This window comes from Staurois parvus, unplaced genomic scaffold (assembly GCF_062004578.1).
Source record: "Staurois parvus isolate SC_StPar_1 unplaced genomic scaffold, SC_StPar_1.0 ptg000270l, whole genome shotgun sequence".
NCBI classification, from domain to species: domain Eukaryota; kingdom Metazoa; phylum Chordata; class Amphibia; order Anura; family Ranidae; genus Staurois; species Staurois parvus.
This window is the reverse complement of record NW_028318066.1, coordinates 917,263-934,306: the sequence shown is the minus strand read 5'-3', so window position 1 is coordinate 934,306 and position 17,044 is coordinate 917,263. Positions and strand designations below refer to the sequence as shown.

Genomic DNA, 17,044 nt, shown 5'->3' with positions numbered 1-17,044 from the left:
AAAACGAGACCATTGACAACAAATGTAGGCATCCTCTAACAGAAATCTGGACCACTTCAGGAGGAAAAAAAAAAAAAAAAAAAAAAAGAGGAATTTGGAGGAAAACAAGACCAATGGAAGGTATTTGAGTCAAAACACATACCTGAATATTTTTTTAAACCAGGAGTTTAGTGTCACTTTAATTTCTCCTGACAACAGAAATTATAAACCAGTTTTGTAAAAAGACTATTTTACTAGTAAATATTCTCATTTTATGTTTGACTCATTTTGTGCCAGATTCTGTACCATGTATGTGAATCTGGGATTATTTGTCATAGAAGTAAGGGACTGTTCTTGGCACAACTAAGCACCATTCTTTGTCAATTCCCTTAATCATAACATACATTAACAAAATTTCTGGCACAATAAAAGAACAAAATATAAATAAATAAAACACATACACACCTTTTACAATTAACTTGTATTCTTTTGGGGTTTTTTTGTCTTTTAAACAAGTAAAATGTTTTACTTTTATCATTAGAATTATTCTCAAAATCAATATATACATAAAAAGTAAATAGTTTGTTTAGATTACACTGAAAACAAATGTGCAGGAAAGCTCAGTAGCTTGTGGGAACAGTTTTTATTTGACCACTGGTAAAAATACCAGGCTACAATATAGCAGTTATAACTGCATATTATTCACACTACCTTAGAGAGCAAGGGATACAACTGTACATCTAAACATACATTCATAAAAGCATCACAAATGATACCTAATCATGTGCTGTAACAGAAAAGTAAGACTTGGAAGCAAAGTGGTAAAAAGACAAAACTTGTTAGTGCTATGCAATGAGAACACACACAAAAAAAATCATCACTTTGTATAATATATGCACAGTGGCATAATTGGGAATAGGAGAATATTGAATGTAATAAGGTATGCACAAGAACCCTCAACAAAGATACAAAGTCTCTAGACTTTTTCACGCAAGTTCTCAAATTAGGCATTAAAATAAATCAAGCAAGTTCAGTATACACAAATCATTGATAATATGGCCTGTACCGAGCCTGATCAGGATGATGAGGTCCAGGAATAGGTGCTTGGGTCGGAGGACCCTGCATTCGTGGAGGTGGTGGTGGTCCTCTAGGTGCAGGCCATATACCTGGACTCATGCCCCCAGGTTGTGTGAAAGGTGGGCTGAGAGTTCCTTGCTCTTCGTTAAACTGTGGCAAAGTGTTAGGATTGTAATGATGTGGAGGAGGGGCATTTACAGGTGGACCACCATGTTGGGGTGGTGGAGGTCCTGGTGGTGGATGATTCATGTAGGGTGGCATCTGCGCTATTATATGTCCAGGTGGAGGAGTGATTGGTGGAGGAGCCGTCGTCAAAGGTGGTGGGGGTCCTTGACTGTATACCATATGAGGTGTACCAGCGGCCTGAGGTGGGTGTTGCATTGGATGACTAATTGGAGGAGGTGGTGGAGGGGGAGGAGCATAATGTTGCTGTGGAGGCATAATATGGTGAGGGTGCGTTACCACAGGTTGACCAGGATACTCAGGATGGTGAAGAGCTGGACCAGGTCCCTGAGGAGCTTCTCTGGCCCCAGAATTGGAATCATCTTGAATAGGTACAGTTATTAAATTGCTGTGTGTTCTAGTATTAATTCGAAAAGCATCTTGACTAACTGGGCGAGGAGGAGGTGGCGCCATAGACATATCTGCTGGGGAAGCACGCATATCTTCATGCTGTTGATTAAAATGCTCATGAGGCACATGCTGAATTGGTGGTGGGGGCATCAGTATGTGCTGTTTAGGAGGCATATGACTCAAGTGGTGCTTATCAGGGGGCATTATAAAACGATCAGGCATTTCTGTAGGAGGTGGGGCCATTGGAGGATGGATTGGTTCTGGCTGTGGACGATTTGGTTTTGCAGCTCTCATATGTCGGTGGTTAATATGTGCCTGCAGGTCTCTCTGGGACAAATATGTCCTTTTGCATCCTTGCACAATGCTGCACATGAACAGAGTTCCCCGGGCACACTGCTCGATTCGCTGGACGGGATCATTGCAACTGTAAAAAGGGAACAAAAAGATTATATAGCAAACTATTATAAAGATGTACATACAGTGTTTTGCAGTGGTAACCAAGACCTAGCTTATACTGCATGTTTTCTCTGTGCCGTGCATTTCTTACCAACTGCAAATTTAATTTAAAGGAAACCTAAACCGAGAAGAACTTAAGGTGCTGCTGACCTCATTTTGCAACTAGTAATGTTGCTGCATCTGGCTTCAATACTATGTTACTGACCTTTAAAACGTATGCTGCCAGTAAAGCGAAAGGAAAAGCTTCTGATCTGTATACCCCCAACCTGTCCTTCTAGTCATGCACTTTAAAGGATCAGTTCACCTTTGGGAATATGTTACATGTTTCACCTGTTTTTTGGGTGGAACATGTAACATATTCCCAATGCTGCAGCTGCTGCCCCCTCACCCATAACCCCCCCATGACAGAAATGCAGGGAGAAGTTCCCCATATTAGCTGTCAGTATTTAAAAACAGCACAGCCGTGCGGGGCTCCGTGTATGAATGAACTACAAGTCTCAACAGCCTTAGCAGCTGTCGGCTTGTAGTTCTCAATGAACTACCACGGTGCTGTGGAGCACCGTGGTAGCCAATTGAATCTTCCTGTCAGTGTATGCTTCCTTGTACATCCCATATGGGCAAGCAGATATACTGCCAGGTCTGCAGGAGACCTGCATGGCATCAGCGATCTGCTGATCACTGGTGCAATGATTTACAGGCTTCTGCAGCCAAAAATAATTACCTGTAAAAACAAAATGATTTTTGTGCAAAAGATGAACTTATCCCTTAAAGTATTGAAGCCAGAAAAAAACCATGATAGCCAGAGACCTAGCATTCTCAGAAGGAGGCCACCTTGGAGCAGATTTCTAAATTTAAGTGCTGATTTTTTTTCAAGACGCAACATAAAAAAAAACCCAGTTACAGTTGTCCATTTTTTGCCAGACGTGTTTAAAAAAAAAATAAAAAATAAAAAGGAAAAAGCATCAAAATGTTTGTTGTATTTTACATTGTTTTTCAATACCAATCCATGCAACTGACATTTACGTGTCTTGATGCATTTCCATTGACTGAGAGCAGAAGTAAACCATCAGAGCAGAAGCAAAATTTCAGTCCCCCAGGAGCTTTTTGCCATAATGTATAAGTATGCATGGCATGCTTGCACATAACGGCACACTTACCAAAGCACTTCCTTCCAGTGATTCAGTGTCCATGATCCTCTTAAAGAAAAACTTCCATCTTCACCAGGATTTTGGTTACTTTGTTGCAGCACAAAATTGTACCAAGACTGTACACTGAGCTGTGCATGCACAACTCAGTGTACACTTACAGAAAAAATGCTGACAGACAGGTAGAGGCATCTATGACAGGATAGACCTACGCAGCCCCTCTTCTGTCATACAAAACACTGCCTGCCAACATTTTTTAAAATTAAGCTTTACTCTTTCTTTAGACAGACAAGTGCGAATGGGTCCTTTACTTCCCAGGGTTCCCTGGCACTGGACTGTAAACTCCCAAAGAAGCCTGTAGACCGTATATTGTCTAAGCATAACTAATCGGCTGAACAGTATAGTATTTTGTGAAGCAAAGTCCTGTAACAAAGATACCTAAATAGAAGCAGCTAGCTGGACCTCAATATCACACTGCTGACGGCTGCAACTGGAAATTATTAAGGGTTTCCACAGAATTAAAGACACACACATATAACATGTACATATACATATACATAATACAAAGTGTGTGTGTCTGTTCATTGATATAACAATGTTGTATAGTAAAGATGAAGTGTATTGTACAACTATACCTTCCCTTGTTTCCCCCTCCCCTTGGTCACCATGTAATTCATTTTTTTTTTACAGTAAAATCACTTTGTTCTCAAGATTTCCCTTCCCCTTTGTGACATCATTGTGTCTATATGCTGGTCTTTGTTCTGAGTTTGGTGGGAGGGACTGCTAGGCTCCTGGAAATGGAAATGTCAAAGCACCCTGCCTTGGATATTCTTTGAAGAGTGAGTGTTATATGGAAGAACATTTCCAGCATCCCTTTAGACATACATGCTCCTTCCTCATGGCCACTGGGTGCTGCAGACTATAGCTGTGCAATTCTTAATTTCCTGTCTGAACGACTTGATCTGAATCAAGCAACTGATCAGCAAACTTCAAAGTTAAACAAAATGATTGTTGGGATTTTTCGGTTTGAGCCAAATAACTATCCTGAGCTATAACAGATAATGGAGCACTTGCTGACCAGCTACGTGGCACAACAATGTAACTGGTAGTTAAACTGCACCAAACAGGAGGTAGGATTAATGCAATTTATAAACAGGTCAATTCACGAAGATTATACACCAGGTGAAGGATCTTTATTTTGGGGGGGGGGGGGGGGAAGTTATTTTCAGATCAGGTCCAGAGAGATTTCAGTATAAGTCACAAGGCTGAAAATCAAAATTCTTTTTCAGGTGTGTTACCTTAGCCCAGTGTTTCTCAACTCCAGTCCTCATGGACCCCCAACAGGTCATGTTTTCAGGATTTCCCTCAGATGAAACAGCTGTGGTAATTACTAAGGCAGTGAAACTGATCAAATCACCTGTGCAAAATAATGGAAATCCTGAAAACATGACCTGTTGGGGGTCCATGAGGACTGGAGTTGAGAAACACTGCCTTAGCCCAAGACTACGATTTTTTTTACAACAGTCTTAAGGGATATCTAAATGCTTTTTTCTTCTTTTTTTTCTAGATTGAGTGGACAGGGATTAGATCCCCCTATTTGTCCTGTTTACCATGTTCACTGAAAAGTTAAAGGAAATCTCATATTTGGATTATCACCAGAATAAGAAAAGAAGGGAAGTCTTCCAATAGGGACATTAGTTCTGGTAACAAATCAGGGAATCCCTCTCATTTCCTATTTTGACCTAGGACACAGATGGCAAAAAAAAAAAAAAACCCTAAACTCACAGGGGTCATAACCCTTCCTTTAGTTCTAATTTAATGTTAAGGACAGGTTAGTCCGCTAGGTGCTACAATGCAAGAGCAGAGATGCCTTCACTTTGAAAAATGAGACGTTCACCCCGGAGTGACATGTAAAATAGGATTGCTATCATATACTCAATCTTTGGGGAAATCCTAATGTGAAATCTGCAAATATGAACTGTGCATGGTATTTGACTGAAACGGATTTAACAAAGTATGTACTTTAAAATGTGTGTATATGAAAGACTTGGTCTTAGACAAGCATTAGTAACGTTTAGTCTGTCACAACTCAAGAATGGTACCAATGATAATCAGTAACTACTGCAAAGATCAAGCTTCATGTTAAGCAATTATCAAATAGCAGGGACGGCAGAACTTTTGTACTCATCATAAAATCCTTTTCTTAGAGTCTCTTGAAGGACACAGAATGTCTTGTTTTTTTGCGGGTATACTGCCACCTACAAGAGAACTGGACATTGGCAAAAAAAAAAAAAAAATGTTGGCCAGTTCAGGATAACCCATCCTACTCCTAAGCAAGCCACAGTTTGTGGTAGTACAAAGTACCATGATCATCATGCGCACAGGTGGGTGGGACCTGCATCTCTCCAAGAAAAAGATCTTGTGGGGAGTATAAAAATCATATATTCTTTCTTGTTCACTGAAGGATACTAAGGTTTTGCACTGTCCGAATGTCAAAAATCAGTTAAAAAAACAGAAAACACCAAAAACACACTGAGGATTATCTGTAGTTCAAAAAGTTAACTAAAAAAGGTCCTTATGCCCAAAGCTGGCATTGCATGAGCCCTGAGAATCCACCTGGCAAAACTTGGACAATGTGTGAACAGAAACAAGGTGGCAACCTAGCAAACCTGGAAAACAGTAGTCGAATTAAGGTCACGAAGAACTTTTCAAGACACGAAGAAGGATAAGTACTCTTGTCACCACTTGTATCCCTGATAGGAGATCTAAAAGGTGTTGTCCCTCGGTCATGCAGAGAAATTTTTTTTTAAAATGTCAAAACACCTGACTAACATCTGTCTGATAGGAGACTCACATGAGAGGTTAGGAGACTTCCCCCAACCTGTCTACACTCTATACTCAAGGCTGCAAAACATGAGGTCTAAATCTCTGTGACTTTGGGATCAACCTTCATACTAATTAGGTCCCATCTAATAGCCTTAGATGAGTCAATCAGGGTTTGACAGATCAAGGTCACAACCAGGACAGGTTGATGTACAGGACCTGAAAGAGAGAACAGGAGTTCTAGAATAGACCACTAGCCATTTTTTCATACTGCTGGCCTCTCAGAAGAGTTGGCCACTTTAGTGAAATTCGCCTCAAATGTGTACAAGGCTGGCAGATACTTGGAAAATAAAAAGATCTTGTCATGGTGTTTCCAGTCTTTATAAAATAAAAAGACTGGGAACAGTGGGTGCACTAGAAAGGTCTTGGTGGTCTTAGCAGCCCCAAGAGCTGATTCACACATGTTCGGTGCAGATTGAAGCTCAGGTTTCACAGCTAATTGATACAGTAGTTGTTCAGAGGTTAATGTCAGGTTTACATCAGGTTCAGGATAGGAATAGCTCAGGATCGTCTCCTGTTCACAGATATGTGGTTTAGAAACGGTTTCCATACAAGTTAATAGCCCGTAATCTGCAATGAAGGCATTGTTCAGAAATCGTACAGGACTCTTTCTCAAAATGCACTGATTCCGCACCACCAGTGCACCGGACATATGTGAACAGGCACCATCGAAAGCAATGTTTTTTCACGTCATGTGGATTGGATGCAGTTCAAACCGCATATATGTGAACTGGCATTAAAGGAATATCCTGGTGGAGGCTTCAGGCTCTTCCTCAGGTTTTAAAGTGGTGCATACCGCATTAATAAAAGTCCTTAGATGCAGGATCAGCCATCAAGTACTGGAGAGACCCGGCATCAGAGGGCTCAAAGGCCACAGGTCGATCACATAAAGGCTTCTGCGGCCAAAATGCACTAATTAATGCTATGTGGTTCATAAAATGCTGCATGACTGCAGCAAAATCATCCCTGGACAAAGCAGAGAAGGCAATGTTACGCCTGGCAGTACTTCAGCACTGACTGGCAGGAGAGTACAGGCAATACTCCACCCAAAGAATGATGCCAGAGAACAATCCCTCATCATTAACTCCTTCTGCTTTAAGGCCGACGGAAAGCAAAAAATCTCATATTTAGAGTCAAGGTAGCTTCTTGTGCTAGGCCTGAACAGCCTACTTACAAAGTCAGTTTTTAAATAAAAGGGCAAGCGCTAAGGCAATGGCTCTGAACTTGAAAAGCACTTCAGTAAAGGTTAACCTTTACTAGTACACAAAGGTCTGGAAAGTGTCACAAACGGAACCCAGTACCCACAATGGCTGTTTCAGCACAAAGTCAAGCTGAGGAAAGGCCAATGCAGATAGCTGCATTTAAAGACAAATTCAGCAGTAATGTGGCAGGAGTCTTGAAAAGGAAAAAAAAAAAAAGCTAGAAAAAAAGTTTAGATTTTTCTCTGAATAAAAGACATCTACTGTATCCTCCTAGGACACTTGCAAAAGTGGAAGCATGGTGGGAGTAGGAGGGTGGGTTATCTTGGGCTGGCTTACAATTTGTTTTTTTTGTGCCAGTATTCAACCCTCTTGTGGGCAGCATTATAACCTGACAATACAAACCATCCTGTGTCCTTCAATGGATGAGAAAGAAAATTACATTTTAATTAAAAACAATTAAATTAAATGGCACAAAAAATCCTTATGATGTGCAAATTTGCAATAAGATCCATCTATGCCGTGTTGAACTCTCAGCAGGTCAATTTGAAAAGAGGCAGATCGGCAAAAAAAGACAATGCACTGCAATACAGGTCAACCTGTCAGGTACTGATAAAAAGTTGATCTATGACCAAATGTTAACTTCAAACCAAGATAAATACTTGCTGGGATGAATAAATAGAAACACAAGGGTTACAATAAACCTCACTGTAGAAATATTGGCCCAAGCACCCTCCGATATGGTACCCATAACCAAAATAATTTTGCTCAAATGAGCTCTGCTGGAGAAAAAAAAAAAAAAAATTACAAATCTGACTGAGCCTCGAGCACATTTTTCTCCACCAAATATAATTAATTCAAGCTCTTATTACAGTACGTAGCCCACCAATACTGCTAACCTGGCTTTCAAACATCTGAGTATTTTTCAACTATAAAGAGTAAGGAGAAGTTTCCACAAAGCTCCCATACCATTTTGTGGGACTGGTAGGCAGATCAGCTACTATTTGTCTACTATAGAAGTCTATGAGCTGAACTGCAAGGACATGCAATGGGTATTGGTGGTCTAGTAAGTATAGTGGGGTGAAGGAGGGGTGATGGTGGTGTGGTTTGCTTGGGGGGGGGAAAAGTGGTAAGGAAACTGTGGGAATGTTTCCTAAACCTTTGAGAGGTAACTGCATTATTGGACTGAACCTTGCACCCAACTTTTTGTTTTTTAATTTTGATAGAGTGGAGAGTAATTCAAACACCTTGCAGGATTTTATTGCTTTCTGAGCCCATAAGGGAGATCTCCTCTCTATCATATCTTGTCATGTTTACGGTTATCACCAAAAGTGAAAGTAAAAAAAAAATCCCAAATTTTGGGTTTTTCCAAAACAGCAACAGAGAGGATATCTTTTAATGGGGATACCAGTTCTGATGACAACCAGGACTGCCCTCAATTTGGAGGGATTTCTCACTTCCTGCTCTAGCTATGGGACAGGAAGTGAAGGGAAATCTCCCCAATGGAACACATAGAAAAAAAAAATTCTGACGGGTTATAACCCTCTCTTATTCTATCTAAAATGTTAAAAAAAAAAAAAAAAAAAGTTTTGCCTATAGTTCTGCTGGTGACAACCACAAGATGATAGATTTCTCATAACTTGCCGTCCTCATTACAATGGTCAACAGTGCAATTAGAGAAAGAAAACTACCCAGTGCAGATACAGGGACAGCAATATAAATTAAAAAAAAAAAATGTAAGTTTGTGGGTTTTTTTTAACTCTTCCACACTTTCAAAAAGTTTTACATATACTAACTTTTAGCATAAAATTAAAAATAGTAGTCATAGCATTTTATCACATTAGTTCAATTTTACATAACATAACAAAACCTTGATTTCAGTTTTAACATCAACATATGCATTAAATAAGAATCTTAAGAACATGTTTAATCAGAGCAGCATTTAGACATATGAGGCTTTTCACAGAGGAGTTTCTGTGGTGAGATATTGCCATAAAAAATAAACACTGGATTTTCACATGCAAATATGCATGCAGTAACAAGTGATTCCAGTGAGACTCAGGGTAACCACAAACTGGATAAGTAGGCTACATATAATCTGTCAGAAGTCAACCCATGTATAGGGCAAAACAGATGTCCACTGCTGAATGATATTCATTCACACTCAATAAAAGTGGGATGAAAAATATCTGGTTGCAATAATAAAATTACCTCCCAAAGAAAGATTACATCTACTCTGAGTAAACCGTTCTTGTAGTATAGCCCTTGTCACACATCATTTAGAGAAAATGCAAAAATTTCCACCACAAACCCTGTGACCTTAAGAAAATCACTATACTATTGAAAACCTACCTCACACGTTTATAGGTGTCAGTACTTTCTTCAACAAGTGTTCTTTTGGGAAGGGGAAAAAGAGACATTACATGACAAAATAAAATAAAAAGAAAATGATACACACACATTGTTTAGGATCCACTATTAAAAGTGGCAGAACAAAAAACAAAATGTGGGGCACAGTACTAAATATAGTAGTAAAGAAACAATTACACCTATGAATTTATATTTGGGAACTGGATATAAGTCATGACATGCCTAAAGCAACAGAAATAAAATAGAGGAAGATACTTAAAGATTGATATTTACTGCAAATAAAAAAGGGACAATAGATGCTGAATGTGTGATATAAAGACAAATGGCAAACACCTCTATATGATTTCTACAATCAATGTCAAGACATCAATGGGAGGGAGGTTGATAAATTAAGTGGATCTATAAAAAATATCAAATATATTAAAACTTAAATGTATGAAGATGACTTACCCTGGGCACAGCTTATCTGCCTTTTTCTCATGCAACAGAGCACAGTCATAGCAGAAAACGTGCTTGCAAGGAATCTGTACATAGAATAAAAATTGTTTTGGCATTAGCACTTTCACAAAGTTCACGAACTACAGACCATGCACACTGAGCTTAAAAAAAAAAAAAAAAAAAAAACACCCCACAACTGTACGACACGTTTTTGTACAGTCCTTCAATTCAGGAGCTTTTAGCGGTTTTTTTTCTGCCAGACACCTCCTCTCAAAAATTCAGAAAAGAAGGGTTTTTTACCTCCCTCTAAACACTGTGCTTAAAATACGCCTCTGAGCCTGGGTTCACATATGTACGGTGTGGTATATTACATGTGATTCACACAGGAACTGCACCGCATTACTGTGCAAATCACATGCGTTTTGCGTGCGGTGTGATTGGAGCCATACATTTTGTATGGCTCTATTCACAACGCACCTGCACCAAAAATGTGCAGGACCCTTTTTTGGGTTGCACTAGAATCAGATCGAATAGGTATTCACACCTATGCGATCTGATTCTGCACATCGCACCGCGTTTTGCGAACCACTTTCACGGTGGTAACGCAACATACACACCCGCAGCGGTTCGCATTAACGGGGTGCGATTCTGATGTGGTGCGGAAATCGCATTGAAAACGCTGCGAATTCCGCACCACATCAGTGTGAACCAGGGCTGAATGTCCTAATGTGCATGAACACATAAGAAAACATTAAGCTGCTTCTACAGACAAAGCAGTGTTTTTTTAAGCCTAGTGTGCATGGACTCTTAAAGTGCCAAAAGCATATGTAGGGGTTTTTCTTAACTAGAAACATATATAACCAGGAGCATGCTATGCACTTCATAAATACTGACTAAACTATAATTTTTTGGAGTTACGCAATGTTCTCATCACACCATACTTTTATATGCATTATCTAGAGGTTTGCATAGCCGGAACTTCCATTTCTAGTCATAAGTGTGCTCCATTAAAACTATTACTTACCATGCGCCCATATATCTTGATAGGCAAGCCACATTTGTCACAGAAATGGACAGGAGTATCATCCTTTTCTCCGATAAGGTTTAGCTAAGAAAAGAAGAATTAAATGTTTACCCAAATAGAAGCATGTGAAGGCAGAGAGGAAATCAGGAATCATGCTTTACACAAATAATGGCTTCCCTGAGCCTAAAGTAGATTCTGGAAAGTTTCTGGACTTAAAGTGGTTCTAAAGCCTAATCATTTTTTTACCTTCATGCATTCCTTGCTTTAAAAGTTAAAAAATATAGGCATCCATTATGATTCCTCACCCTCTCCTTTTACTTACCTAAGCCCTCATTTGATCCAGCGCTGTGCACATCTGCACATCTTTTCTCCCCTCACTTACTTGTCACAGTGGCTTTGCTGAGGCACTGGGAGCCATGAGCTGTCAAAGCCAGTAACAAAGGAGCAGGGCCAAGTCCCGCTGTCTGTCTATGGACACAGCCACGGGGCTCATGAGCGATCATGGCGGGGCATTCTGACACTGGGGGGGTAATGACTTGGTGTCACTGAAATCACCAGTGGCACCAATATAGTGATCAGTGCTCAGGAAGGGGTTAACATGTGCGTAGATCAAAGGGTTAACTGTGTGCTGTGTATGTTTTACTGTGGGGCTGTGTATATTTGTGCTTCACTATAAGCACACTGCTTTGCATGGCTGTGCATAAAGCAGTGTGTAGGAGCTGATAGGTGAAAGAACTGTTTTGTTTGCAAGCAGTCCCCGTCCCCCTCGGGGTTGGAGACGCTCGGCAATCACCAGTCAGGACCAGGTGATTGACAGCCGCGACCACAAATAGCGGCGGGGAGTAGGGCGCACCCGCCTCCTACCCGGAAATGCAAAATCATGTATATATACACACTACATATATGTACTACGTGTAAGAAACAGCAGTGATATAGTCACATCAACTATAAACAATAGTTTTATACTTCTTGGATTGTGGGAGAAAGCATTTTAAAGTGTTAGTACAGTAATGTGTTTCAAGGATGCATAAGCCAAGTTGTTTTCAAACCCGTCCCCAAAGTAGAATATAAATATGGAAATCATTATTCCTTAGAACAACATTTTTACAATGACACTGTACCTTAAAATCCCAAAATATGTGTGCTGGAAATCTCCTCTGATTGCCAAACATGTCACTGGCTTTATTTTCATATCTTTCTTCTTCATTATAATCAAAACCTTCTCGAGACAAAAAAAAAAAAAAAATATATATATATTATAGATTTGTTTTACCATGAAAGGTGGAGTTTACAAAGTGCTATCACACACCATGTCACAATTAACAGCAAGAAAAATAAAGCCTAACTTCGGGTTTGATTCAACTTTAAACAGTTTGTTTGGACCAAGCTGGTACAAGTCACTAACCCCTGGTTCACACCTGTGCGGTCGTGCGGACCACGATTTGCTCGGGCACGAAAGCCCATTCATTTGCATGGACTCCCCTACCACAGGACACACAGGGAAGAAGTCTCTCCACTACTTGGGAAATCACAGCCTGCAGGGGAACCGAGGTTCCCGTACAATTGCAGTTTCCAGTGCTGGAGGCATGCCATTAGAATTAATGGCACCTGCCTGTGGGTCCCGCATTCCTCTGTGTGGGTGGTGCGGCTGCAGGTATTTGTGTGGGTCCCATAGTGGCACCACCTGCACAGATGTGAACCAGGGGTAGTACATGAGGCCACTGGGAGCGCTGTCTAAACTGTATGTAGCATCAGTTACATGCAGTATACAGTGCTGGGTTCCAGCAACAGTACAGGGGCTTCCCGTCCCACTCTTGGAACAAAATTGAGTCAGGCCAAACACTGTTCAGCTATTCACAGGAAGCTTTGTATTTTATCAATGAATACAAGGCTTATTCTGATTGGCTAAGGTGGACAGTTGGGCAGATGAAGTCAACTGGCTGCAGCTGCTGTTCAGTGTATACTGACAACGCTGAGTCCTGCTGTCAGAATACAATCTCAGAGGAATCCCTTCCACTCTATCTACCTCGATAGTGTGGATGGAGGAAACCTTTCATTCTTTTAAATTAAAACTAAACTGGTCATCTATGGACAGCTAAAGGAGACGGTATAAATCAGACTGTAACCTGTGATGAGCTAAAACGTTGGGTGTGTGGGACAGAGCAGCAGTCTCCAGGTCTGTCAACCAACTGATGCATAGTAAGTGGGTGGGTCAGCCGAGGAGTCAGACACCCAAGTCATCCAAAAGAGCAAGTGGCAATGTAATTACACTGCTGCTCAAACTAATGAGGATTGTAAGCAATATATGGCCAGGGGAATAGCAGCCATAATGGCTACTAGTCACACCAAAAATGAAACGGAGTCTGAGAACTAATCTGGAATCATTCAACTTGGGATTACCCAGAGGATGGTTAACTGTACCAAAAGAAGAACTAACTGCACAAAACGTAGAGAAATGACCTTATAAAAATAAACATTTCTGTCCAGAGTTTTAGCCTCACTTAAGATATAAATGAATGACTGTATCAAATAAACACAGCACGGAAAATCATTACTGTGTATTAAAGACCTCTGACACTAAAGACAGTTCCTATGATAGATCAGACAAGCACTGTTTTATGCTCACCATAGATGTCACAGTCTGATTGTACAATCTTTAAATCTACTAACAAGCATCTAGTACAAGGGATTGCCTGATTGGACACAGATTGGGTAGTTTAGGTTAGGTAGGACCTCGTATTACATAGTTTGGGCGAATGTAAAATTGATTGTATACTTGTATGGTAAGGTTGGTTGTAACTTGTATAGCAAGCCCCAGCTCTGCTACGGGAATGTAAAAACCCTTCTGTTACTCAGGAGTCAAACTGTAGGTTTTATTTTCTAAGGCAGTGCTAACTGCAACCAACCATGAGACACATTTGCAAAAGAAAGCCAGAAATCTATTTCAGTGGACAGTACCACCACATTCCCTCCAAACCTGCTTAGCAAAACAGATCCTATCTTTGTAAAACATAGAAACAGCCTTCATTTTTCAGTGTTAGGCTAGGTCAGAGGTAGGCAACCTGCGGCTCTCTAGCTGTTGTGGAACTAAATTTTCCATGAGGCATTGCAACATTACAAAACGGACAGTCACAGCTATGACTTGCAGAGGCATGATGGAACTTGTAGTCCTGCAACAGCTGGAGAGCCGCAGGTTGCCTACCCATGGGCTAGGTTCACGCCAGACGGCATGGTAAAAAGCAGCGTTATACCATGCAGGCAGTTGTGGGTTATTTTGTTTGCAGTGAACACTTCATTTTTTTCACTCTGCACATCACACCAGCATTGTGGCATGAACAGGGCGTATTGTTTTCTATGTGCCCTAGTGTTGATCTGTATTTGTCCAGTGCGGAAAACACTGGTCACCACACATAGTGTAAATGAGCCCTTGAGGAACTTGCAAATAAAAACAAAACTATTCACCTAACAGAATGTGTACTGCAGAAATAAAACAAATACTAAAGCATAATACAATATACCTTCTTCACCTTGCTGAGACTTGGCAGGGATTCTGCTCATATTTCTTTGGGGTCGAGGGGAGAGTTTACTTTTATTTGGATGTTTTGAAATGAGTTTAATTGGAATTCGCCGTCTGACATCCAATCCACTCAAGGATCCCATACTGTTTGTCCCTTGTAAATCATTGTCTACAATAGGATATAAATGACAAATTAGATGCAGGGTTACAAGAACTTTAAAGTGATCGTAAAGTTTGTTTTTTTTTTTTAAATAATAAACATTTCATACTTACCTGCTCTGTGCAATGGCTTTGCACAGAGCAGCCCTGACCCTCTGACAATAAAAGGTTTTTCTACCTTAATGCAGATAAAACATTAAAGTAAAAAACTTTCAGCCTTTACGTCCACTTTATTAGTGTTTATAATGATACCCCTCTGGACATTTAATTTTTACCATCTAGTTAATAGTCTCATTCACACTTGTGAATGAGGCCCATGAGTGATCATATGTGGGAACCCCTTCAGGGGTCACTGGCGATTAGCTGTAGGAGACAGCCCCATTGAAAGATGGCTGACAGCTCCTGCAGCAAATTGCAGCCACTAGCATGTAATCACTCATGGAGCAATTACATGCAAGTGATCAGCCATGGATACACTGCTTGTGTCCACAGCCAATCGCTCGCAAATGATTACAGACAGACCCATTTACGAGTATGAATAGGACCTTAGTGTTAATGGAATGGAAATCTGCATGTTGCGTGATGATCACCATGGTGCATTGCAACAAACCATTGTATTGATATAGAACAGTTTTTGGTGGAATTTTGGCACCTTAGACAAGATACTATGCATAATTAGAAAAACAAAACAGATTCACTAAAGGTGGACAACATTCTTTCAGACCAAAAACACCAACAACTAACGTTTGACATTTTTATTTATTTGACCAAAGCAAGGATGGAAAAGGACCAGGATGGAATCAGGTGTCTGGCTGAACACAACACGAAGAATGCAATGACAGGGATTGGTCAAACACTAACAAAGTGAGACTTTGGGATGGAAGAAGACCGCGACGGGAGAGCGGAAAGGAAGAAGAAGACCGCGACGGGAGAGCGGAAAGGAAGAAGAAGACCGCGACGGGAGAGCGGAAAGGAAGAAGAAGACCGCGACGGGAGAGCGGAAAGGAAGAAGAAGACCGCGACGGGAGAGCGGAAAGGAAGAAGACCGCGACGGAAGAAGACCGCGAAGGAGGAAGAGCGGGAAGGAGGAAGACCGCGAAGGAGGAAGAGCGGGAAGGAGGAAGAGCGGGAAGGAGGAAGAGCGGGAAGGAGGAAGAGCGGGAAGGAAGAAGACCGTGACGGAGGAAGAGCGGGAAGGAAGAAGACCGTGACGGAGGAAGAGCGGGAAGGAAGAAGACCGTGACGGAAGAGCGGGAAGGAAGAAGACCGTGACGGAAGAGCGGGAAGGAAGAAGACCGTGACGGAAGAGCGGGAAGGAAGAAGACCGTGACGGAAGAGCGGGAAGGAAGAAGACCGTGACGGAAGAGCGGGAAGGAAGAAGACCGTGACGGAAGAGCGGGAAGGAAGAAGACCGTGACGGAAGAGCGGGAAGGAAGAAGACCGTGATGGAAGAAGACCGTGACGGAAGAGCGGGAAGGAAGAAGACCGTGACGGAAGAGCAGCGTGACGGAAGAAGACCGTGACGGAAGAAGACCGTGACGGAAGAAGACCGTGACGGAAGAAGACCATGGGACACAAAAAGACCGATATGGAAGATTAAAAAGGAAGAAGCCCAACATGAAAGAAAGGGAAGGAAGACGACTTGGGGTGGAAGAAGATTAAGATGGAAGAATGAAAAGGAAGAAGCCTTTGGGGCAGAATATGACCACGATGGAAGAACGGGAAGCAGGAATCCAGGGAATGGCCGATCAGTGATGGAAGAAGGCGTGGTACAGCACTGACAAGAGGAGGATGGAAGTTGACTGGCCAGACACTGACAGAGTACGGTCTGATCAGTGATGGAGAAAGGCCGTGCACTGTCACCCTGATGAGGAAGCTGGTGGGCCCAGGCCTCAGGCTCCGTCCGAGTATCATGAAGCAGAAAGAGGAGCAGTAAAGGCGGCCCACCATGGCGGAGACAGGGTGGGTGTCATGGTCAGACGGGGCACCATGATACACCCAGCGGGACCGGCACACGGGGGTGCAATGAGAAGCCCGGCCCACTGTCCCCCCGATACTCACCGCTATGGTCCATGATGCGGCGCGGAGCACTCCGGGAGCGGAAGTCACACAACGTTCACAGGAAGGGGAAGGAGCGCCGCTGACGAGAGCGCGCATGAGATGTTAAGAACGCGCTTGTCAGCCAGGCACGTCCCCTAAGGCTGGAAATAGTCATCCCCGGACA

At 41.7% G+C, this 17,044-nt stretch overlaps 1 protein-coding gene across 3 annotated transcripts; it reads right to left on the bottom strand.

The window, feature by feature from the left end:
* Window positions 1–603: 603 nt before the first annotated feature.
* On the bottom strand, window positions 604–17,034 carry LOC149459165 (E3 ubiquitin-protein ligase Hakai). Of its 3 annotated transcripts, none has more exons than XM_089681529.1 (7): window positions 16,882–17,034; window positions 14,663–14,830; window positions 12,266–12,363; window positions 11,145–11,228; window positions 10,133–10,206; window positions 9,665–9,706; window positions 604–2,053 (listed from the first exon to the last, which is right to left on the bottom strand). In XM_089681529.1, the coding sequence occupies exons 1-7, from the start codon at window positions 16,892–16,894 to the stop codon at window positions 1,024–1,026; spliced, it is 1,509 nt and encodes a 502-aa protein (XP_089537655.1). In that variant the 5' UTR covers window positions 16,895–17,034; the 3' UTR covers window positions 604–1,023. The 3 variants fall into 3 exon arrangements, with proteins under 3 accessions (XP_089537655.1, XP_089537656.1, XP_089537657.1); XM_089681530.1 differs by having other exon boundaries at window positions 14,672–14,830; XM_089681531.1 differs by lacking the exon at window positions 9,665–9,706.
* Window positions 17,035–17,044: the final 10 nt, after the last annotated feature.

Bases quoted from the DNA above. Each gene is read 5' to 3' on its own strand.
- LOC149459165 (XM_089681529.1), bottom strand. The intron at 10,207-11,144 runs GTAAGTAATAGT...TTCTATGTACAG, and splicing joins TCAAGATATATGGGCGCATG to ATTCCTTGCAAGCACGTTTT. The intron at 2,054-9,664 runs GTAGGTTTTCAA...CCCTTTTTACAG, and splicing joins GACACCTATAAACGTGTGAG to TTGCAATGATCCCGTCCAGC.